At 34.1% G+C, this 25,747-nt stretch overlaps 1 protein-coding gene across 1 annotated transcript in view; it reads left to right on the plus strand.

The window, feature by feature from the left end:
* The window catches only part of FBXL7 (F-box and leucine rich repeat protein 7), a 427,394-nt gene that overhangs the window by 150,911 nt on the left and 250,736 nt on the right, over window positions 1-25,747 (plus strand). Inside the window, exon 2 of the mRNA XM_044665534.1 lies at window positions 6,360-6,449. Coding sequence (XP_044521469.1) covers window positions 6,360-6,449 — 90 coding nt within the window. The remainder of the gene's footprint in view (window positions 1-6,359; window positions 6,450-25,747) is intronic.

Consider the following 25,747-nt stretch of genomic DNA (forward strand, 5'->3'; position numbering starts at 1 on the left):
ACAAACCATTCCATGGAGAAATTGATAGTTTAGATTGATGAGCTGAAAAATATTAATTACCAAATAACCTGGCAACTTCCTTAAATACATACACACCCCTGTGTATACACATGTGTATATTCACATAAGTATGTCTAGATATGAGATTCTTCCAATAAAGTAATATAATCACTTTTTCTAAATGAGTTATATTTAACATATATGTGTATATTATATATCATATATTTATATAGAACTTCATATTTCTCAATTTTTTCTAACAAAAATTTAACTTTAGTGGGGAAAGGGATTGATTCTTATATATTGCTATGCACATGAAATATAGTCAAAATAAATATCAAAGACAATCTTTAAAGGCAAAGAAATCATGAAAGGGAATAACCAGCCTCAAAGTGGGGAAGGATAGATGTGAAACATGGCAGAAGTTTCACTTTGGTGGTAGACAGGAAATGGGGCAGTTATGGATTTGAATGAATGCATATGAACTCCATTTTTTTCTTTTAAAAAGTAATATGGTGGCACTATATCTTTCCCTACTGAGTTATTGCCCAGTATCGGCAGAGAAAGCATATGTTAGAATATAGAGCCTTATACATGGGGAAGATTTTTGGAAAATATTAATATATTTTGTTTGACTATAGATAGTTTGTCATAGTTGAGAGAGAACAAACCTGGAAGCAAGGAAGACCCTAGTCTCAAGTCTTGCATCAAAATACCTACTGACCCTGGGCAAATCCTCTCACTACCTTTTTGGGCTGTTCACAATTATGTAAGCCTATAAGTCTCAGAGAAGGTCCTGATTAGCTTTGAAAGTAGAAGTTCCTTACCCAGGAGTTCCCTTTATCAGTTAAACCAAAGCACCAATCCCTAGCTGTTTTACTTTTCATTTTAGGTGATAAAAATACTGGCTTGAAATTTTAATTACTCTCACCATATGAAAAGAAAGAGCTATACCTTCTTTGAAAACTGTGTCTTTAAACTTGGATTTCTCCTTTACACATTATCTGAATGTAATTTACTGCTGAGCACTTGTTTCAATGAGCAAAATATGATCTGGCCAAGTTCACCATTTTGAAAATGGCTTCTGATAGCCACCTTAGTATGTGTGTTAGAATGAGAAAATTTAAGAAATATTATTTGTGAAAAATAACAATAAATATTTAAATTTCAGAATCATTTTCATTGTATATTTTGAAATAAACATGAGGAAAAAGAATAAAGTGTTGTGATATATGAAAAGGCCTACATTTAAGAATAATATAGTCTCAAAAGCTAAATTTAATCTTTAGGAAATTTCCAGTGTTTAATTAGCAGGGGGTTTAGGCAGGCACAAGATTCCTTAACAGAGGAATGGAGAAAGGGAGAGGGAGAAGGAGAGAAATTAGGGGGATCATTTGGATATTGTTCTTATTAATGACCAGCAATAGAAATTTAAGAGGAGAAAAAAATATAATGTAGAAATACGCAAAAAGTAAATATGATACTGGAGTGAAGCAGGGGAAATATAGAAAAAGACTGACAAAAGAAAACAGAATTGGAGATGGAATAATAATAAGCAAAAACTCAGCAACTTCAGATACAAAAGGCTAGTAATTTCTTTCAGAACTTGGAGAAGATGGAGAGGGTTGAAGTATGTAATCAGACCATTCTAACTGCAGATAACTAGTATTGATTTCATTCCCCTTTTCCTCTTGCTCTCTCTTTTTTTAAAAAAAGATGAGGTTTTTAAAATAGAAGAATCAAATAGAATACACTCAACAATAAAATGAAAAGAGTCAAAATGGATCAGAAACAAAATATTTTTTCTTTTTCAAGAAATAATTAAAACATAAATATTTCTATATTGTTAGGTGAGGGATTGAAATAGATTCAACACAATCCAACAAAGGAGGGATTACAAAATTCTACAAACTCAAGAGACATAGTGGAAATAATTTGTAATGTAGGAGGCCTGATATCTCAGTCTATATTACAATATTTGGTAATGATTATAATATAGAAAAATAAATAAACAATTAAATGAGACCTAGAGACAATCAAATATAGTAGAATAATATTCTATTAAGTAATGAAAACCAACTACTGAGACAAGAACTCCATATTGAACAAGAACTGCTTGGAGAGTTGGAGAATTTGATAGATACTACATTTTGATTGCCATCTTGCAGCATATAATCACAATAAAATCCAAAAGGATATTTAAAGGTCTGTATAAATAAAACGAACGAAGCCAAGAGTAGAAGGAAAGCAAAACTTGGAGAAAAGTTCTTACGGCTTCTTGAATAGAGGTCTCATATCTAAAATATATCAAGAACTTTGTCAACTATATGAGAATATGTGCCATTCATCAATTGATAAATGGTCAAAAGATATGAATAGACTATTTTTGGATGAAGAAATCAAAGCTTTATATAACTATATGAAAAACTGCTCTAAAGCATTATTGATTAAAGAAATGCAAATAAAACAATTCTGAGATATCTCATACCTATCAGATGGAATAAAATGATAAAAGGGCAAAATGACAAATATTGTGGAAAAATGGGAACACTAATACATTGTTGGTGGAACCATAAACTGATCCAATCATTTTGAAGAGCAATCTGGAATTACACACAGAGATATATGACCCAGAAAGACCACTATTTGATTTATTTCCTAAGTTTATCAAGGAAAAAGGAAAAGAAATAGTATGTTCTAAAATATTGATAGCACCTCTTTTTGTGGTGGCAAAGGACTAGAAAGTAAAGGGATGTCCATCAATTGGGGAATGGCTAAACTAGTTATGGTATATGGCTGTAGTGGAATAAGATTATGCCATATGAAGTGACAAACAAGATGATGACACACACACAAACAAAAAACAAAACTGGAAAGACTTATGAGAAGTGCTAAAAAAAATGAAGTGAGCAGAACCAGGAGAATATTGTACACAGTAACAACAATAATATATAATGATCAATTGTGAATGGCTTAACTATTATCAACAAAGCAAAGATCCAGGGCAACACTAATGACAAAAAGGGCTATCTACCATAGAAGGAGAAGACAGAGTCCCAATGCAGATTGAAACATACCATTTTTCACTTTATTAACTCAATGAATTTTTTTCCATTATAAACAATACATGTCTCATTTCACAATGAGATGAATAGGCAAATTAGATGAACAGGCAAATTTGTATTATATCATTATATATAAATATGAATATGAATTTCAAAATGTCAGAAAACAAAGTTTAAAAATTGTAACGAAATTAATTGACATGCAATCTAGAAACAGATTTTAAAATTTTAAATTAAAATGCTTTTTTTTCTTTTCAAAAAGTATATGTGACTCAAATATAAAAGAGCCCATCAATTTTTAAAATAGAGAATGAAAGGAGACATCTCTGACAACTCTTATGACTAGGATATAATTCTTAAGCAAACAAAACTGATTTGAAAAGATAAAAATATATTTTGCATGAGCAAAACCAATGTAACTAGAATACTTCATGGATATAAAGTAGAAAGACACAGAAAAATACCCACCTTCACTGATTGCATTTTTTAGATTATTATTATAAGGGGCAGGTAGAAAACAACTCACTTGATAGTGCCTGGCATATAATAGACACTATATAAATATGATATATTATTATTATTATGAGTATTATCAGTTAATTCATTATTTGATTACATTATATTAATTACTTCTAATGAAGTAAACGTTTTGGCTTGGTTTCGAGAAACGAAGCCCAAAGTATGACTTTAACTAAAATAGCCAAGGTCATAGTGTAGGATGATCTAGAAATTTTAGGATCTGTGTGGTATTATGCAGAGGAAGAAAAGAGGAATTTTGGTTTTTTTTTAAATCTATTATATGTAAACTTCAGGAGCCTCTTAATAAACCAATGGTGACAAGATATGATAAGCATTAACGAAGAGGTTAATAGAATTGTTTTTTAAAAATCAACACTAAACTAAGCTATTCATCAGTCACTAGAGTTGTCTCTAACTTTGGAACCTGCCTCTTATTATGGATGGTAAAATTCTTAGAGTTGTTGTACCAAGGTTTGGTATATCCACTCAGAGGGTAAGCCGGAGAGGCAGTTTGTAGCCCCAAAACGCTATTTATAGTTGACAACTTGGTAAAAAACAATAATTGAGGTTACTAATATCAAGTAAAAGAGGAAGGGAGGACTAGGTATGAGGAGTCCATAAGCTTAAAATCTGGATACTCTACCCAAACTCCTAGGGGCTACACAAGGAGGAACTGTCTTCAAAGGTCTTCCAGCTGCCTGAATCTATACTCTCTATCTAATATCCCCACACTATTTTTCTATCCTGACCTTATTGGTCCTCCAAATTAATGATAGACAAGTTAAGAGCTCATCAAGATACGATAGCTTGAACCCTTGGTGAGTTCACCCACTTCAGCCTAAGCCAAGATGGCTGGGCCTTTCCCACAGACAGATTTCACTGGGTATTGGCAGCTCTCTCTCACCAGACAAGAAACATTGAGGACAGGATATTTAAAAGAACACAGGCAGATGGAAATTGGAGACAGGGAATGACAAAATCTTCTACCAGGATATCATATTCTCAGGATCTCTGGAAAGTGGGAACCTTCAGCTCTCGAGGAACAGGGAACACTTAGACAGTTTCCCCAAAAGGAAGTTACTTCTTTGATCACCCTGAAGGACAGGAATAACCCAATTTCAACTGTCTCAGTGTGTTCAATTTTAAGACTTCCCCAGATTCTAGAATAACTCCTTCTGTTCCATGCATGCAGCCAGTCTCTCTTTGCAACGTTTTACATTGAGTCTCTTATGCAAAATCTTTCCTTCTTTCTTTCTCTCTCTCAACAGTGAAAAAGTAGAATTATTTTGTATAGATAACTTTCTGAAAAAGTCTGGCAATGTTGGTGTTATAGAGAAGAGAGATGATCTGGTAACTGTATGCTGCAGAAGATCAAGGATAGATATTGTTTGATTTTTTTCATGGTGATAAATGAGATTTTCCCCCCTGGAGGCAAGTAAATACCCACAAATGTCTACAAATGGTGGTTCATTTAACCTGCTTATTACTCTACATTATTACTCCACATGAAAGATCCTCTCCCCTATATCTTCTATTTTATTAAATTGATAAAGCCATATTATTATATTTGTTTTCTTTTATTTGCTTTTTGTGTAATTGAAAAATCAAGAAGTAAAACATTTTTACTCTAGACACATGACTAGGAACTCTGGCCAATGGACTTTCTCTTTTAGGTGGATTATATCTGTAGTGAGCCTCAGGTAGCATAATTAACTTAGAAGTCAATGTAGTATCATGGTACAAGTATCACATTTCAGGAGACTTTGATGTGAGTTCCAGCTGTGCCATTCATCAGAAATTTAGTGAGATCATCCACCCCTTCATTTGGCTTATCTGATAATTGAGGATCAGGGAAATGAAGTGGCTTGCCTATGGTTCCATGAATAGTTGGTAGCAGAGCCAAGACTAGAACTCAAGGTTTTTGCCTCCAAAGTCCAAGATTTTTTTCCCCAATAAACCACATCATTGCTCTCTGTATAACCTTGGAAAATTCAGGTTACCTCTCTGGAGATCAGATTCCTCAATTATAAAATGAAGAGATTAGAATAAACGATCTCTAAAGTTTGTTCTTGTCCAGAAATTTCGGTTCTTAAAATATCTAATTTCAGAAAATGCTTTCTTCTTTAGAAAACATCATACATGCTATCCTAGAAGAGACCATGTTTTGTCTAAACTTGGTATTCTCTTCATCAGCTGAAAAATGAATTTGACCTGTAGTATAGCATCTTACTAAAATGCCTCTTTCAGGCTATGAGACCCAGTGAGGGCAGGGATCATATATTATAAAATATTTGAAACCCTTGCCCACAAACCTAGAACAATGCTATCCATAGAATATGCATTTAATAACTTTCAAATAATTAAATTATATTATGTGACTATCAACTCTGAATTTACAGTGCAACCAATATGACCTATGATGTGACACAGGTCAATTTATATCTCTTTCAGGAAAAAGAAACACATGCATAAAGGAAAAGTGATAATATTGTTTATTCAATAAGCATATATTAAGTACCTCCTATGTGGGTAAAGTACCAAGCTTTATGCTATAAATACAAATCCCAAAAGAAAACTACCCCTACCCTCAAACAATTTGGATTCTACAGTATCAAGATTTTTTATTAAGCCATGAATTACTTCTAATACAAGTAAACCATTCTTTTATAATATCTCTTTCTATAAGTCTAAAGAGGTGTTGTGGTCTACTAGTCAGGATATGCCTGGATTTCTAGAGTTAAGAAATTCAATGACTTCTCCTTTTATTTCTCATAGGCAAAGGCAGCTCAAGCATCTCATCCGACGTGAGTTCAAGTACAGATCACACGCCGACCAAAGCTCAAAAGAATGCAGCTACCAGTGAAGGTAGGCATCTGGTCTTCATTATCTTTGGCCTTCCTTTCACAGTGTTGGCTATTTTTGGAAGATAAAATGTGTGGGGTTTAGGCCTGTTCTACTGAGTGGGAGCTCATGAGATTCTTTAAAAAGGAAAAAGCTAAAGGTCTTCCAAGTGCCTTATTTCTTTCCTTCTTTCTTTTTTGGACTGTTGTTGCTGTGTGTAAAAGTTGATTTGATGGGATTTAAATCTCTCATTTCCAAGGCTAATGTTGGAGTTTCATGAAAATATAATGGGCTGATTTATAAGAAGATCATATTGCATTATATATCTCATTTTTCTATGAAGAGAACTAAAACTGTAAAATCCCTGCATTTCTCTTCTTCCGTCATGCCAGGAATTGTGCACCTGGATCATGGGCTTGTGAGATTATGCCAAGGTCAGAGCTCTGTAATTCACCTGATCAAAGGTGGTGGGGAGTGAGGGGAGTCTGCATGTTATATGAGGGGTGAAGAAATGTTCCATGTTGTTGGGACTGGGACTATTCTCATACATATTCTTGTTGAAGAAATTGGCTTTGTGCAACCTTGGGTCCTGGAATTCAGCCTCTTCCTTGCATTTGAGAAACTCTTGGCTGGTTGTTCATTTGGTTGGTGAGTGGGGGTCTAATTGTTATGACAGTAGTTATTTAGGGCAAAGTAGATCCATCTGTGGAATCTGTCTTGTTCATTCTCAATTTGAAACTAAATTTAAAAACTCCCTTTCCAAAGAAGTCTTCCTTTCCAGATCAGTATTTGTACAACACTTGATCAGTTTAAAATAGCAAAATTGTCTGTCCCAGCCACTGGAAACCTTTATGATGAAATATAATTTCAAGCATTTGCATCTGATTCATTTGTGAAATGGCCAGCAGATTTTAGGTTATTGCTACAGGATGCCTTTTTTTTAAAAGTGCAATGACTTATTAGAGTCTATAATTCATTTCTCTTTAGTTTCATAGATAGATTCTTGCTATCTGTTGACCAAACCTTGGGAAACACGCTGGTCTTCTTTTGGTACTTATCTCAGATCTTATTTGGTGAAACTTTATTTTACTTAGAACTGGCATATTAGTTAAGGATGTTTGATCCGCAACACTTCTGATCTGGGATGGAATGTGATATAATAGAAAGAGTGTTGAACTTGGATTAAGAAAAGACCTGGGATTAAATCTCTCCTCTAACACTTAGGTGCTGTGTGGTCATAGGCAAGTTTTTTTTTCATTCTTTATGACTCTGTTTCTCCATCTATAGATGAGGACAGTCATTTTTATCATACCAACCTTGTTAGCAAAAAGGAGAATTATTATCTAAAAATGTTCTGTAAAACATTTTGAGGACTATATAATAATAGCAAGCACTTAAGTAGTGGTGTTGTCATTGTTGTTTAATAACCCTTACCTTCTGACTTAGAATCAATGCTAAATCTCTGTCCCAAGGCAGATGAGTGGTAAGGGCCAGGCAATTGAGGTTAAGTGATTTATACAGAGTCAAACAGTGCCTGAGGCCAAATTTGAAACTAGGACCTCCTTATCTCCAGGTCTGACTCTCTATGCATCAAGTAACCAAGGAAAAATATTTTTAAAAAATTAAAATTATATTAAAAATTATTATAATTATAATTCAAGTAGCCCCTTGAATTATGTTTTAAGGTTTTGAAAGTGCAAGATGTTTTCTCATATTATGCTGCATTTTACAAATGAATAAACTGAGATTGAGAGGTAAAGTTCCTGGTTGAGAGTTATACCACTATTAAGTGTTGGAGACAGTTTTTAAGCTCAGGTCTTCCCAAGTCCAAGTCCAGCACTCTACCACCCCGCTGCTGAGGGATCCATCATTACCCTTCACTAATAGAGATCAGAAACATGGTGTTCCTGAGTTAATAGTTTTCATGAGTTTCTGGGTTTGAAAATAATTATCACAAGATAGTGAAGGCCTTCCTTTCTGGTCTCTGAATAAAAAATATACAATTCATTTCTTGGTCTATACTAAAAGTCTTTCTATATTGATGGAGCTTGCCAGATCTTCTGTACTACTAATATAGACTTGGAGAACCTCCTTTCCATGACGGAGCACTAGAGTAAGGATTGAGTAGAATTAACTCTCTCTGTCTCTCTCAACATAGATACAGATATATTGTGTATATGCAATTATTCTTTTAATTGTATTTTAGAGAGTATGTAAATTTCATTAATTAATTCTTAGAACTTGTTTGTAATTGTTCCCAAACACAAACTATTATTTGGCTGATCAGCAACCCTATAGACAATCATATCTCTTTTTTTTTTCCTGTTACTACAATTTATTTGCCTAGTTTGGAATGAAAGTAAAAATGTGAAGCTAAGAAGTTGTGAATTAATGTTTTTGTGTTTTTAAGGCATGACTTTCATTGTTTCCATTATTTTTTTTCTTATCCAAAATAAAAGATATTTAAATCTCAAGGCTGAATCTTTGGGGATCTGTAGAACTCTCTAAGTTTCCAAATATTTGCATTTGTGCCTTGGAAAATTCTACAAGGACTTGAAAGTTTCATTTATTTTGTTATTCCCCTAAGAAGCTCCTTATGGCTTCAGCTCAACCAATGTTTTATAAATTTTGTCACTATGTATTTGCTGTCATTCTGAGGATAGAACCAGTAGAAAAATTAGCAAAATCTGAAGTTCATTTGAAACAGAGTTTTTCACAACTGTGGCAAATTAGTGTGGAATTTGTTTCCAGCTTTTAAGTAGTAGTACCCCATCATTGTTGAAGACAGTATCCATTTCCTTCCTTGTCTGAAAATTCAAAAGGAAAGTGTTTTATGCTTCAATGAAATTCATTTAATAAGAATACCATTTGTAAATGTATTTTATGTGTTTGCATTTTTTTAAAAAATCATTGAGAATTCCAAAGAAGGTGTTGCTAATTTTAATTTGAGCCTTTGCCATATTAACATTTATTCTGGGATTATTTGTCAGATAATTGGTCCCAGAAATGGAGCTGTCACATGGAATAGAACACCAGTGGCTGGTGCTAATGCACACTGCATGTACAACAGAGCACCAGCCCCATGTGTCAGGATTAGCAATTGAAGTTTCAAATCGCCAACCTTTCTTTCCCAGGAATTTTAGTTAACTATACAGATATTCTCTTGCTGGGAAATGTGGTGGTAGCTACTTGCTGCTGCATAATAGATTGAGTTAATAGAAAGTCATTCAAAAGGTCTACATAATGGCAAGTTAAGTCATTCCTTAACTATCATTGGGGTTGTTCTGTTGTTTTTTTTTTCTTTCCATCTTGCAATGGTTCTCATCTTCCATTGTAGCAAAATGGTAATAGCTAACATTTCTTATCACTCTAAGGTTGGTGTAGTACTTTATGCACAATGTCACCTCACAATTGCCTTGGAAGACAGATGTTATTGAAGCTAAGAGTATGGAAATGACTTTCCTAGCATGACACAACTAAGTAGTGTATGATATATAACATATACACATGTGTATATAGTGCAATATAATTAACACAACGTAACATAACATAATCTTAGCTGGGCAATTGGGTGGTACAGTAGATACAGCACTGGGTCTAAAATCAGAAAGACTTTGAATTTAAATCCAGTCTCAACAACTTACTAACTCTATGACCCTGGGCAAGTCATGTAACCTCTGATTGCCTCAGTTTTCTCATCTGCAAAATGAAGACGATAATAGCAACTATTTCCCAGGATTGTTAAGAGGATCAAATGAGATAAGAATTGTGAAGCACAAGCATAGTGCCTGGCATATTGTTAGCACTATATAAATATTAAGGATAAATTAACTATGTAAGTGTCTGAAGCAGGATTCTGATGAGGACTTCCTAATTCAAAGTCCAATACTTTCCACTATGCCAGTGTCTCCTTGTCAAATTGTCATGAGAGACCTTTGATTCTAATTCTGGCTTTAGTATTTACTCTGTTTTGGTCAAGTTATTGAACTATTTTCTGCCTCTGTATTCTGATCTATAAAATGACATGGTTTGGGGACTCCATGTGCCTTCCAGCTCCAAATAATATGATTCTATGACATGACCATCTGTGATACTATGATTATGATTACTTACCTTCACCTACTTGACTATTTGCTTCCTTTCCACTTTAAGTTCTTTATAGTTTGTAAATTCAATATTCTTTGCTTAAGAACATGGATGTTAATACCATACATTTTCACTTATAAAAATGAATAATATGGAATTTTTTTGCATGATAATATATGTACAACACTGATTCAATTGCTTCTCTACTCTGGGTTGGGGTGGGGGACAGAGGAGAGAGGAGGGAGTCAACATGTAACTTTGGGAAACGTATGTGGAAATTTGTTATAAAAAATAAAGTTAAAACATAAAAAATAAAATGCTATCCATTTTAAAGGAAAACATACTTTTTCTTTCATATGAACTTTTGGAAACTATTGTTGAAGCTAGTGGCATTTTTTCTGATAGTTGGGATGAAATATTTTTCAGCTGACTCCTGAGTTATGCTCTCCTAAGGGGACTGTGAGAGTAATTCATTACTAACTCCAGGAGTGGGAATAAATATGGAACAGGGTTGGGGGAAGGTAATGTTCAGATCAGGGGATTTTGAGGAATCTACTGCATTTTTATGAACTTATAACTGACTTTTAATCATTTTAGAATTCAAAGTCAATATGTAGTTAGTAGCTACTGTACACAAGGCAGAGTGCTATGTTTCATGGATAGAAACGTGCAAAAATAGAAGTCCCTGCTCCCAAGGAACTTATGTTATAGTAGGAATTAATGGGATAGAAGTAGGAGACATAAGTATAATACAAAATAAGTAGTAAAGGGAACAAAGGAAGAACCAGAAAGATTTCTCAAGGAAATTTTGAGGAGGAAGAAAGTATTTTTATCCAGGAGGATCAAGGGAAATGGCAGCCAAGTTGAACCTTAAGGAAGATAAGGATTTGGAAAGGCATAGATTAGGGGTGGTGGAAGCCACTATATTGAGTTCAGAGGGCAACTAGTTGTTCACTTCGTCAAACACAGAGTACATAAAGGTGAAAAAAACTTGAAAATTAGGTTGGAGCAATTTTGGAATGACATAATTACCATCCTTGTCTTTAATTCCAGAGTCAATAAGGGAGCTACCAAAGGTTTTTGAATAGAGAAATGACATGATCAGAGTATGAACATTTTTGGCAGCTGTGGGAAGGATATATTGGAAAAGGTAGAAGCTAAAGAAAAGGAGATGAATTATATAAAGTTACTAGAATAGTTTAAATGAGAGGTGAAAAGAATTTGAAATAGACTAATGATGATGACAGCAGAGAAAAGGAGATAAAAGGAGGGATAAGGACAAATTCAGATTGACAGAACTTGGTACTGATTGTATTTGGGGCTTTATGGAGAGAGAAAAATCAAAGATAATTCTTAGATTTCCAACATGGGGGACCAAGAGGATTATGTTATTGTCAACAGAAATAGGGAACTTTAGAGGGAGAGAAGGTAGGTTTAGAATAGTATTGATAAGTTCACTTTTTGCTAGAATTTGTCAACAATCCTCTAAACAGGAGTGATGACAGCCTTTTTAAAAAGTACACCACCAACTCTAAGAAGACAACCATGGTTAGGAGCCTTTGGGAAGCTTTGTCAAGGCAAGTAGCAGGCAGGACAAGATGGAAGGCTCTACACATCACCCCCTTAATATCTATAGGGTCATGGAATCCTACAATTTAAATTTACAAAGGACCTTAGGAGATATTTTGTCAGATTCCTAGTTTTATAGATGAGGCTCAAAGAAGCAAAATATCTTCCTTATCATGACAGCGTTTATAGGAAAGAAATCAAGACTTCTGGGATAAGAAGCTTTCTTGCATACATATTCTTTAGGTTATGAGTTTTCCTATTTCCCATGATGTTTTTGTAGATACTGTGGAAACACAGAACTATAAGTGTTTCCAAATTATGCTTTTATCTTCTGTTTGAGTAGACTGTTTCCAACCTCACCGAGATTTAAGCTATTTCTAGCACTTGGATCTAATGTGCAAGGCGTTCCATTTATTCATTTCACTAGTCCTGCTTCCCTCTTGGTGACTTGTGTCCCAGCTGCTGGATTCAGTCTTTGGACAAGATTGACAACTATTCAAAACAAGATGAAGTTTTCCCTTATTGATTGAAGGATAGCCATTGCACTTCACTTCGGATGTGTTCTCTCATTTTTCAGGCATTATTATGGTCATGCCTTCTCCTGGTATTCATATAAAAAGAGCTTCTTGAGTTTAACATTGAGAAGCTAAATCCATATTCAAATAATTGGATTTGGGTCATCAGTTAGAATCCAACCATGATTAGTAGAGAGCAATTTCTCTATGCTTTGCAATAGTGATTTCTTGATTTCCCCACTCTACACGGATGCAGGGAACCAAAGTGCATAAGACTGGAGGTTTTCCATTACTCCTATACAATCTCTATTCCATCAATGCAAGGCATAGCCTAATTCTTTCCAGTTGTTTTCCTTCTACCTTTTTTTTTCCTGCCTGTTTCCTTCAGCTCTCATGCTCTCCCTCTCCCTCTTCCTCCCCCTTTCTTTCTCCTTGCTCTTTTCTATTCCCCCCGCCTCCCAATTTGGAAGCATGGTCTTTGACCTATAGCTCTGAAAGCCATAATCTTGCCCCAGGCATACAGGAAGTATGCACTGAAATGAGTATGCTTTCAAACACAGTAAAATTATGTCAGGAAGGGGAATTCTAGGAACACCTCAAGTAGGTTAGTCACAAATTTGTGGAACATAAGGATGCTGTGTGATGGAAGGTAGGGTTTTTCACCAATAGATCTCCCTCAACTTGCCTGAGGAAAAGGGAAACATTTAGTTCAAAGAATAACTTTGACAGGATAATGAACAAATTCCATGCAGCTTCCTGTCAACCTACACCAGATAAAATCTTGGCTATTTCCCCCTAGTGGCATTTTAAAGATTTAACTTTAGACATTGATAAATAAATGTCTAGTTGAAAATTATGGCTATTATCACAATTCACTAACTGAACCTAAGCTTTTAAGAGCTGGGTGAAATTTTAAAGAATTTTAACTTTGCATCTTAACCTTTTCTTCTGATCCTATTTGTTTATAAATCTCTGCTTTTGCAATGCTAGTTCCATAGAAGTGGTTTGCTTCTTGGATGGGTTAGAGAAAGTCCAGATCATCAATGGCAACTAGACTCTTTTGTGAACGAGAGGAAAATATCTCATCTTTGCATATTTGGTTATTCTGAAGTATATGGAAATGAGGATATAGTCTAAAGCTGTTAGTAGATTTTGAATTGGTCATTTACTAGTTCTCTGAAAGTGCCCCAATGAATCTAGCAGTGAATCATTCATTTTATCACTATAAAAAGGTCATTTGAATTAACTTCTTAAAAAAAATGAAAGAAAAGAAACAATTTTCAGGTGCTTTACCAGCATGGTGTGAATGAGAATGATTTATGAAGGGCCAAGATACACAGTGCTAGAATGCTTTCCCTGGAAGAAAAAGTCCTAAGTGATTTATACAGTAGTTATAATTTTTTTGTTTTGCAGGCCTAAATACGACATTCCCATTTAAGTGATTTTGGAAATGTTTGTGCACTTGGTTTTAATCGTTCTTTTTTAGGTTTTCTTATTGGATTGCAAAGCTAGTAGGCAACACTATATCTTTGACCTGCTCCCTCAGAACCCAGGACATTCTTTTTTTTTTTTTTTTTTTTTTAACATTTTTAAACCCTTAATTTCTGTGTATTGACTCCTAGGTGGAAGAGTGGTAAAGGTGGGCAATGGGGGTCAAGTGACTTGCCCAGGGTCACACAGCTGGAAAATGCCTGAGGCCGGATTTGAACCTAGGACCTCCTGTCCCTAGGCCTGACTCAATCCACTGAGCTACCCAGCTGCCCCCCAGGACATTCTTTATATTCAATGGTGAATACACATTATTTTGACAAGCTCTTAGGACTGCTTCACAGGTCCATCCCACAGTGTCCTGAAATAGAGATTTCATGAACAGAGAATCTTTTTTTTTTTTTCAGATCCAGTACAAAGCTCTTAATTTGATATTACATTCTGGATATCATCAAAATTCCTTTATAAAATGCACTCATAAAATTGCAAATTGTTCCTAATTGTTAGAAATTTTATGAAGTGAACTTAGTGAAAAGATAATGCTAATTGAGACTTTTCATTCATATAAAAATTACTGATTGATATAGTAGCAATAACAGATAGAATTTATATAACACTTTGTTTTATAAGTATCTACAGATAGGATCTTATTTGATCCTCAAAGGAGTCCTGGCTAGTGACAAGGTATATAGAACACTGGCCTAGAAATCAGGAAGGCTTATCTTCCTGAGTTCAAATCAGACACTTACTAGCTATGTTGCCTGGGGCAAATCGCTCAGCCCTGTTTGTCTCAGTTTTGTATGCATAAAATGAGTTGGAGAAGGAAGTGGCCAACTACTCTAATATCTTTGCCAAAAATACTCCAAATTGGGTCACAAAGAGTCAGACAAACCTGAAAAACAACAACCAAAAGTAATTGTATATCCTTTAAAATCCCTTTTAAAAAAGGACATAGAGGGGGCAGCAGGGTAGCTCAGTGGATTGAGAGCCAGGCCTAGAGACAGGAGGTCCTAGGTTCAAATCCGGCCTCAGACACTTCCCAGCTGTGTGACCCTGGGCAAGTCACTTGACCCCCATTGCCTACCCTTACCAATCTTCCACCTATAAGTCAATACACAGAAGTTAAGGGTTTAAAATTAAAAAAAAAAAAAAAAAAGGACAGACATTTTTTTTAAGGTTCTGGTTTATAGAAAATCGTGATCTCAGAGTTTCAGAAAACTGTAAGTATTTCTTCAAAAAAATAAAGACAACTGAAAAATACTCAAATCTGTAATATTCTATAACTATTTTGTATTGCTATTGTGCCCCTTCACCACCTCCTTCATGCTAGCTGTTTAAGCTATACTTCCTTCCCATCTCCTCTGCTGTAATATTGGGCCAAAGACTGGTTTAATCCATAGGTTTCTGCTTTGTAACTGTTCAGAACAGCCTTTCTTTATGCCAACCTCTGCTGAATCATTATGACATGCAGTAAATTCATGCTAAGGGTGGAGGTTACATCAGTGGTGCACAGGGACCAAGATACAGGACCAAGCCACAGTGTCAATTTACTTTATTCAGATGATACTATACTACTGACATCACCTCTGTAAAGCAGAGCTGTATAAGGGGGTCCTCACAAGGTGAGGGGTCTCTGGTTCCTAACAGGAATCCAGCTTTATTGTGAGACTGGCTCTCTCTCTATAAACCTATTTCTTTTTGGCTTGGAGACTTGGTTTTCACTTTTTGTTTTTCAGCTAATAAATTTTTGTCACAGAGGAACAAACAGCTAGTAAGCTTCCATTTTAATATGGGAATACAACATACATATAAAGTTTCTTGTATAGGGCACATTTCACAAGAAGGATGATGAGGTCCATGTAAGTAAGTACTGGAGGAAATGTAAAAGCTCACAGACCTCATAGAATCCTCAAAAAGTGGTCCAATGAGGACAGAGACAAGACAATCATTTATTTTCATCCTATAGTTCTATTTGGACACTCAACTTTATGGAAAGTAGGCTCTTGCTACCATTTCAGGTTGCCATTTTACATCCCTGAGTAGCATCAAGTATAATTCTTCATGTCTTATATATAATAGCCATTTAATCAATTTCAGATTTTTTTGATTGATTTAATCCATAATGAGTTTAAAGCCATCTGAAATTCCTATGTGCATTTTATATAAGCTCTCATCTGCCTTTCCCTAGCCTGAATTTGGGATGTTGTTTTTTGTTTGTTGTTTGTTGTTTTTGTTTTTTAACCCAAAGCAAGGACCTTTACAAAGATTCTTTCTTATTAAATCTCATCATAGTAAATGTGATCTCTTATTCCAGCCTGTCAAGATGTTTTTGGATCTCAACACTCATCTAGTGTCTGTTTAGAAAAGCTGATTTCTGTGGATTTTAAAATTAATATTCAATATCTCCAAAGTATAATATTTATAGAGATTTATTCATACTTAACTAGAGAACTAGAGAACACAGGGAACTTTCCCCACTCACTTCATGTAGAAGAGAAAGCTAAGGCAACAAAGACCAGTCACCACTCAATTTACATGGAAGAGAGAGCTAGAGAGGCGTTACCCAAAACTTATATACAATCACTCAAAAGATGCATGTAAACAGAAAGGAAAATGAATTGTGGGTAATACAGAAAGCAAGTTTGGGTAATATAATTTTAGCAATTCAAGATTTTCCAACTATACATTTGAAAGTCATAAGTTGGTTGGAAATTTAGTTCAAAAATTCAGAAATAATGTTTCCATCTGAACTACTTAATGCCATTTTCTTTGTTCTTATACTTTGATGAACCCCAAGGCAAAGGAAGAATTTGAATGATTTAGATTTTACGTGAATTTACATCAAAATGAAAATAAAATCATTGTTATAATTTACTATTCCCCATGTATTTGATTTTTTCAAAAGATGTTAAGGTGAGGCATTAATAAAACTTTATATGACAATTCATTTAGTTTAATTATATGTCATGTAAAGCATGTAAAGAAGGTGATACAATATTATGGAACAAATAATGTTATCATTACAACTGGTTTACTTTTGTATTTATAGGCAAAAGCTGACCTTAGAAATCAGGTTAATTCATCTGTTTACTTTTTCTTGAGGATGGACTAACTTCCCCAGGAAATTCCAGCTTCCCTAGAATGTTATGATAATTAACTAAGTGATACAGGCAAAACTCTTTGATTTTGCTGTTACGACCTTTGTATTGCACATACTCTGAAAACACAGGAAATCCACCTGGTATGTTTATTGATGCTAGGTAACTTCAAAATAAATATAGTGTAATGTATTACATTTAGAACTTGTCTACAAATTATTTTTAAAATAGCTATAAAACTCCAGAGGGTGTTTACCAACACATTCAGTAATTATAAAAGAATAAATATATCACAGTAAATACACATAAATTATTTGATACTGTTGCTGTTCAGTCATATGGCCCCATTTGGGGTTTTCTTCACAAAGATATTCCAGTGGGTTTGCCATTTCCTTCTCCAGCTCATTTTACAGATGAAGAAACTGAGGCACACAGAGTTAAGTTGCCTGCCTAGGATCACATAACTAATAAGTATCTGGGTCCAGATTTGAGCTCAATACATCCTGCCCCAAGGTCTGGCATTCTATCGAGTCTGCCATTTATTCCCCCTATCTTATGTGTATATGAGCCATATATTTCACTAAATAACTTGCTGAATTCAATTCAATTAAACTTAAAAAACATTTATTCAATGTATACAGTATGCAAAACACTTCAATAAGCACTGGGGATACTAAGACAAAAATAATATCTTTGGTATTCTCAATGAATTTACTGTATACTTGCATTAGGGTAACTCCCCATAATTATAATTACAAATCAAATATAATATGATAAATGCACAAAAGAGGTCTCCAATTAACATGGCATTTGAGGTAGATGGATTCTCTGGTCTTTATGGAGATATAGTACCAAAGCTAAGCATGGAAGAAAGATAAGACTTTCCCTAAGCCAGAAATATAGAAGAAGTCTGGCCCAGACATGGGGAATATATTCATATATTCATAGATGTCAGAAAGGGCAGGACATGATTCAGTAATAGTGAGTAGTTCTTCTTGGCTGGAGCAGAGAGGACATAAAAGTGACTAATATGAAATAAAGCCAGAAAGGTAGTTTAAAATCAGATTATTGAGGAAAAGAACTGTTAGGATAAGGAATTGGTAGTTTGGTCAGAAAGGGAAATTACTGAAAGGTTTTTTTGTGAATGTTGATGTCATCAAAACTGTGCATTAAGGAGGTCATTTTGGCAGCTGTGAAGGGCAATTAGATAAAGGAGAGGGAACCACAGTAAAGCCAATCACTTTATTTCAATTTTTAGAGAGAAGTAAATCAGAGTAAATGATCAGAGTAAAATGGAGGGAAAAGATTTGAGAAAGATTTCTAGGTTAGAAAGCAGAGGATTTGACAACTGATTGGATGTAGTTTCAAGCCTGACTAACTTTAGTTGCCAAAATTCCATTAAGGTATCCTGGATATTTGAATGAAAATGTTAACAAATATATATTGAGTACCTAGTTTAGAGAGGGCTCTATGCTATGTGATATTCTGCCTGGGAGGTTTCATTCTACTGATTTTGGGGAGGTGGAGGGAGGAGGTAGATACATCATATTCTCAGATAAGCAAATATAGAAAAAAATAAGACATGCTAGCAAGGCTGAACTACTAAATTGGGAAATTTAAATTATGTTCATAAACACAAAATGAAGTAAACATTTAAAGGAATTATACAGGCAATTCAACTTTTACATTACTCCTCCCTCATCAGAAAAAAAATCTTCTATATCTTCTATATATATCTTCTATATCTAATACAGATCAATTCAAGGGGAAAATATTTAAGAGCCTGAATTACCTAGAACATTAATTGAATTCTTCATTTTGTTTGGAAAAATGAGATTCTGGCTATTCCTCCCCTGCAGTAGAATAATAATAGTAAATAGTACAGTGTCTAATTCACAAAGCATACCCAATAAATATTTGCTGATCAGTGATATGATTATAAGCATACTAAATAATTTACATTGGCAGTATTTTCTGGCAAATATACTAGAGAATTGACTTAAGCATAGTCTCAGGCAAAGTGGTTTTCTATGAACTTTCACATTTTATTTATCATCCATGTCTACTTAGATAGAATGAAGTGAAATTCTCAAAAATTTCACTATAAATTTTATACACAAAGGCAGGCAAACACAGTTTTTAGGTGGAAAACAATCTGGATTTCTTCAACAATGCTATTTATTCTGTGAAGGAAACTTGCAATCTAAAAAGAGTTCATCATTTGTTGTAATAACAGGATGTAGAGTAGAATCTTTCCAACTAAGATAAAGTTGAGATTCAGTTCATTTCAACATTTAGTGCTTACTTCGTGCAAGGCACGATGTTGGATTAGTGAATAGGACTTTCATTACTTTCTGATCAACCTGATATGGGGGTAATTGTTTCAATTTTGGTGCAATCAATTAACATTAGCTAAGAGGAAGTGAGTGCATAATAGACAAGAACTAAATTGGAGGTCAAGGAAGTCCTAGTTTTTACACAAAATGGATGTGCAACCTTGGCCAAATTAATTATTTTTTATCGGTTTAAAGTAATAAATTGGTAAAGTGAGGGGGTGAGGGAAATTGAACCTCCTGCTCTCTGACACCTCTTTTACATAGGAGAGTCTATAATTCTAAATTTCTTTACCAAGAAATGTTTCACAATAAGAATCTAGTAGTCTGGACAGACTTACCAGATATGAAATTTCTTCTCTTCATGACCCTGAGGGAAGATAGAAAGAGTTTCTTTTTTTTCTTCACATTATATTATTACTGAACAGGAGATCATGGTACTTTTAATCATATTACTGAAAAGAACGGACATTCATAAAATAGAGTAGGACTGTTAAGTGATGGTTCTTTTACCCTTTTATTCAAGACTTCTTATGAACTGTATATTCCACATGAAAGAGTTACATCTTAAAAGCAATGTCTTTTGTTGTTGTTATTCAGTCATTTCAGTTATACCTGACTCTTCATGAACCCTTTCAGGGTTTTCTTGGCAAAGATAACTGGAGTGGTTAGCCATTTCCTTCTCTAGCTCATTTTACAGATGAGGAAAGTGAGGAAAACAGGATTAAGTGACTTTCCCAGGAAATACAGCTAAGTGTCTGAGGCCTATTTTGGACCCAGGAAAATTATTCTTCCCAATTTCATGCCCAGTAATCTATTCCTTGTGCCACCTAGCTGCCCCCAAAACAATGTTATGTCAAAGTAATATAATAAAAATAATTAAAATAATAATATAGAATAAATATAGTAATAAAAATAATTAACATTTTATAGCACTATGTGCAGGCACTGTGCTAAATACAATTATAAACTTATTTGGCCCTCACAATAATCCGGAGAGGGAGGTGCTATTATTATCCTTATTTTACAGATCAGGAAATTGAGACACCATATAACAGTTGTGACTGAGGCTGGTTTTTGAACTCAAGTCTTCCAGATTTCAAGCCCCAATACTCCATTCCCAGTGCTACCTAGTTGCCCTAAGAATAAGATGAGCTGCAGAACTTGATTTGTGTTTTGACTTAGCCTTCATAAAAGTCATGGAAACGTGCCCCAGGTTGATTCTCTGTAAGTGACCTTCTCAGTTTTACAAAAGCAAAACCAGCTATTTTAAGGGAAGATGAATATCTTTACAAGAAAAGAAGCCTGAAGATAATGCTTCTATTTTTGCATTTCAGTTTAAAAAATTAAAGCCAAAGGAAAGTTTGTTAAGTTGGTCATGAAAACCAGCTTTATAAATAGTCAGATTCTCTAGTGTTTATTATTCTAGATCAGTGAATGAGATTAGCCTATAAATCTAAAATTCTGGAGCCACTTAGTATTTTTTGAAGGTTAAGAGAAAAGATAAGTGTTCTCATTTTTTTCTAACAATTTTCTAATCTTTTGGAAAATATAGAAGGTCTGTTTTAATAGATGCAATGTTTCATTGCACAAAGCATCACAATTAGGGGCCTGGGGCTATCTCTAGTGAAAGAGAAATTATGGTTTCAGTTTATTTCCATTAAAAGGGTCTAAATTGGCTGGTCAAAAAGCGATACTAGTGCTGGTGTATTCTTGGGGTCAGTGAGTTTATTAAGAAAACATGGAAAATCATTTCCTAAAAGGGTAAAAAAGAAATGATTGTTTTTTTCTTCATCTATAAAATAATTCCATAACTGGCATTGACCCCAAACTGGTTTTTATAAGATGAATCGGATCAAATATGATCATCCAGAAAAAGAGAGAGAGAGAGAGAGAGAGAGAGAGAGAGAGAGAGAGAGAGAGAGAGAGGAAGACAGGGAGAAAGAGAGAGAGGAGTTCTATATGTCATGATATGTCATATTTAGACAAGGTATCATATATGGAGGGAATGATTGGTTAAAAAAAAAGGCCTCAGACACTTCTTAGCTATAAAATTTTGGGCAAGTCATTTAACTCCCATTACCTGGCCCTAGTCCTTATTGCTCTTCTGCCTTGGAACCAATACACAGTATTGATTCTAAAATGAAAGGTAAGGGTTTTTAAAAATAATATAATTAAATTAAAAATATATAGTAGTGGATCAGTGGAATAGATTAGGTAAGATACATGATAGTAAATATCTATAATAACTTAGTGTTTGCTAAAACTAAAGATCTAAACCTTTGGGGAAAGAACCCACTATTTGACAAAAACTGCAGGGAAAATTAGAAAACAGTATAGAAGAAACAAGGCATAGACCAACATCTCACACAATACTCTAGAATAAAATCAAAATGGATACTTGATCTGGAAAAAAAGGGTGACATCATAAACAAATTAAGGGAACATGGAAAAGTTTACCTGTCAGACTTATGAATAAAGGAAGATTATGACCAAACTATACTTAGAAAACATTACAAAAAAAAGAACTGGAAAATTTGAATGACATTAAATTTAAAAGATTTTGTACAAACAAAGCCAATGCAACTAAGATTAAAAGGGAAACAACAAATTCTTTCAGAAAAATTTATAGCAAATATCTCTGACATGCCTCATTTCTCAAGAATATAGAGAATTAAGTTAAATTTATAAGAATCCAAATCATTCTCAAATTGAAAAATGGTCAAAGGACAGGAACAGATAGTTCTCAGAGAAAGAATTTAGAACTATCTGTAGTCGTATGAAAAAAAAAGTTCCAAATTGATTAGAGAAATGCAAATAAAAACAACTCTGAGACACTATCTCTTAATCAAATTGGCTAACATGATCAAAAAGGAAAATTATAAATGTTAGAAGTGAGATGGGAAAATTGGTACACTAATACACTATTTTTGGAAATATGTGAACTGATATAACCATTCTGGAGAATACTATAGAATTACACCCAAAGGATCATAAAATTATACATATTGTTTGACCTAAGCAATAATACTACTGGGTCTAAATCTCAAAGAGATCAGAGATAAGAGAAAAGGATCTACTTGTACAGAAATATTTTAGTAGCTATTTTATAGTGGCAAAGAATTGAAAGCTGAAGGATTATCCATCACTTGGAGAATGGATGAATGAGTTGTAACATATGTAAACTATTGCACCATGAGAAATGATTAAAAGATTGAGTTCAGAGAAAACTATAAAGATTTATATGAACTGATGCAAAGTGAGCAGAACCAGAACAGTGTATACAGAAAAAAAGATATTATACAATGATCAACTGTGAAAGCTCTGTTATCAACAAACAAATATATATATGTATATGTATATACATATATATATACACACACACATACATATACATATATATAAAGACTATCCACAATCAAAGAAGGAACTGTTGGAGTTTGCATATCTAAGCATGCAATCTTCTACTATATTCCTTCATATGTGTTTTATTGTATGTGTGCTGAATGTCTTCTGTCATGGCATGAACAATATGGAAATATGTATTGCATGAAAGCACTGCTTTGACACATATCAGACTACTCATTACCTTCGGAGGTGGGAGAAGCAAGGGAGAGAGTGTGTTCCTGGCATTTGGGCCTTCCAGGAAAGAGATAGTTATAAAGATGTCATATTCTATATGAGAAAAGAGTAAAGTTAAGTTTGTCTGGATTACAGAGTAAAAAAAGGAGAATAATGGAAGTAAGACTTGAAAGATGTTTGGAGCCAGGTTGTGACCTTTAAAAGCTAATAAGTTTATATTTTAACTCAAAGCAATAGAAAGCTATTGGAGTTGATTGAATTGGTGAGTAATGTGGTATACAAGGGCGTATAGGATAGACTCTAGTGGGGAGACTGTTAAAACAATCTAGGTGAGATAAAGGTGAAAACTGTTTGAGTGGAAATAAGGGGTGAATTGTAAGAGGTTTTATGAAGATTAGAAATGACATTCCTGACTAATTTTAATTCCTTTAATTAATGAGTTATTAAGCTAACAGATTAGAGGAATTCATCAATGAAAGATATGTAGATACATAGATTAAAGTATTAAATATATATCATAGATATGTAAGTATAGATAGACATAACCTTAGATATTGCTAAAATGTATTTTGTCTAGATTTTAGCAAATCCCTTAAGATAGCGTCTCATCATTTGCAAGTGAAATCTTCATATTTGGGCTAGACTATATTGCAAGTAGTTGGATTAGCACTGGTGAAATAGCTATATCCATAAAGTAGTCATTAATGGTTCAATGTCATTATGAAAAGAGTTCTGCAGTATTGGGCTACAACATTCTGTGCTTGGCTAGGTGCCATTCTTAATCAGTGACTTAGATAAAGGTGTACATGGCACACTATGCTTCTAGATTTTGCATATTACTCCCCTCTAATTACTTTAATTAGAGCCCAATTACTTTGCAGACCTGAATTAGATATTCCATCTTCTGTATCTGTGCTTTATATCTTTTAGGTTATCTGACATGTTTGTTATACTCTCTTTTTTTGTGTCTTTTCCATAGACTCCTTGCCTTCATCTGAGGTTCATTTCAGGGAATACTCAATACAGGAAGCTGTCTTGATTTCCTTAGACCAAGGATTCTTTTTTTTTTAAAACCTTTACCTTCCATCTTAGAACCAATACTATGCATTGGTTCCAAGGCAGAAGAGTACTAAGGGGTAGGCAATGGGTGTTAAGTGACTTGCCCAGGGTCACACAGCCAGGAAGTGTCTGAGGTCAAATTTGAACATAGGACCTCCCGTCTCTAGGTCTGCCTCTCAATCCACTGAGCTACCTAGCTGTCCCCTAGGCCAAGGATTCTTAAACTTTTTTTTATGTTTATTTCATGGACCCCTTTGGCAGTCTGGTGCAGTTTATGAACTCTCTCAGAATAATATGTTTAAATGCATAAAATAAAATTCATAGGATTACAAAGAAAGTCAATTATTTTTTAATTATTTTCATAGCATTTTAAAAACTAACTTCAGGGAACTCCAGTTAAGAACCTCCTTTGTCAGTATTACTTCCTTTTCCTGTCTCAAATTATATTTTATTTGCTTGTCCATAAGAATGTATTCTCCAGTACAATGTAAAGTGCTCTTAGAATAAGAACTACTTATTTTATTTTGTATCCCCAGTGCCTAAGGGCACAGTGCCTGGAACATAGTTTGCACTTAATAAAATGTGGGAATTGAATAGCATCATGATTTAAAGGCTACCTAGCAAATTTGATAACAGAGTAAGAATCCAAAATGATCTTGAGAGGCTGGAATTTTGGAATGTCTAAAGATGACAATTCATATTGATAAATGCCACACCTAATATTTTGTTTCAGAAAATCAATTTCATAGGTATAAGACATGGCTATCCCACAGATAATCTCAAGGGGATGTTTGTTTTTTAGCTGATTGAAAGCTCGTTTGAATTAATGTTGTGATATGTCTGTCAAGGACAACTATTGTGATTTTTAGGACAGGTACTTCTGATCTATTGTATTCTCACCATAAAATGTAAACAGTATCTTGTTTAACTGTGGTAACACATTTAATATTAATTTCTATGTAGATGACTCTCAAATCTGTATTTCCAATTCTAATGTCTCCCTGACTTTGAGCCTTACATTAGTAAATATCTATTAGACTTCCATCTAGATGTCCATAGCATTTCAGCCTCAAGAAATCAGAAATAAAACTCACGTTTTCCCCTCACAATAATTTCTTTTCAAAACTTTTCTTTTTCTATGGGTGAAACCAGAATCTTTCTACTCTTGATGTTTGCAACCTTAGAACCATCCTTGATTCTTCCCTTTTCTTTAATCTTCATATCCAGTCAGTTGACAAATGTGTCGAATTTGTCTCTATATATCTTGAATCTGTCCCTCTCTTTTCATTTATACCAATGATATATATATATATGTATATTCAGTTCCTCATCAGCTTTCACCTGAACTATTTCAATAGTTTCCTATTTTTGACTCAAGCCTCTCTCCTCTCCACTCCATCCTCTATAAGTTCCCAAATATATTTCTAAAACATAAATTTGAATGTAGAATACTCCTCCCCACTCAAATCTTCAGTGGTTCCTTATTTGTCTCTAAGCTAGAACACAAATTAATTAGCCCAACATTTAAAGCTCTCTCTGCATTCTGGCCCTCACGTTTTTAGTCTTCAAACATATTTCATTTTTCAGATTCT

This window comes from Gracilinanus agilis, chromosome 1, assembly GCF_016433145.1.
Source record: "Gracilinanus agilis isolate LMUSP501 chromosome 1, AgileGrace, whole genome shotgun sequence".
Classification (NCBI taxonomy): domain Eukaryota; kingdom Metazoa; phylum Chordata; class Mammalia; order Didelphimorphia; family Didelphidae; genus Gracilinanus; species Gracilinanus agilis.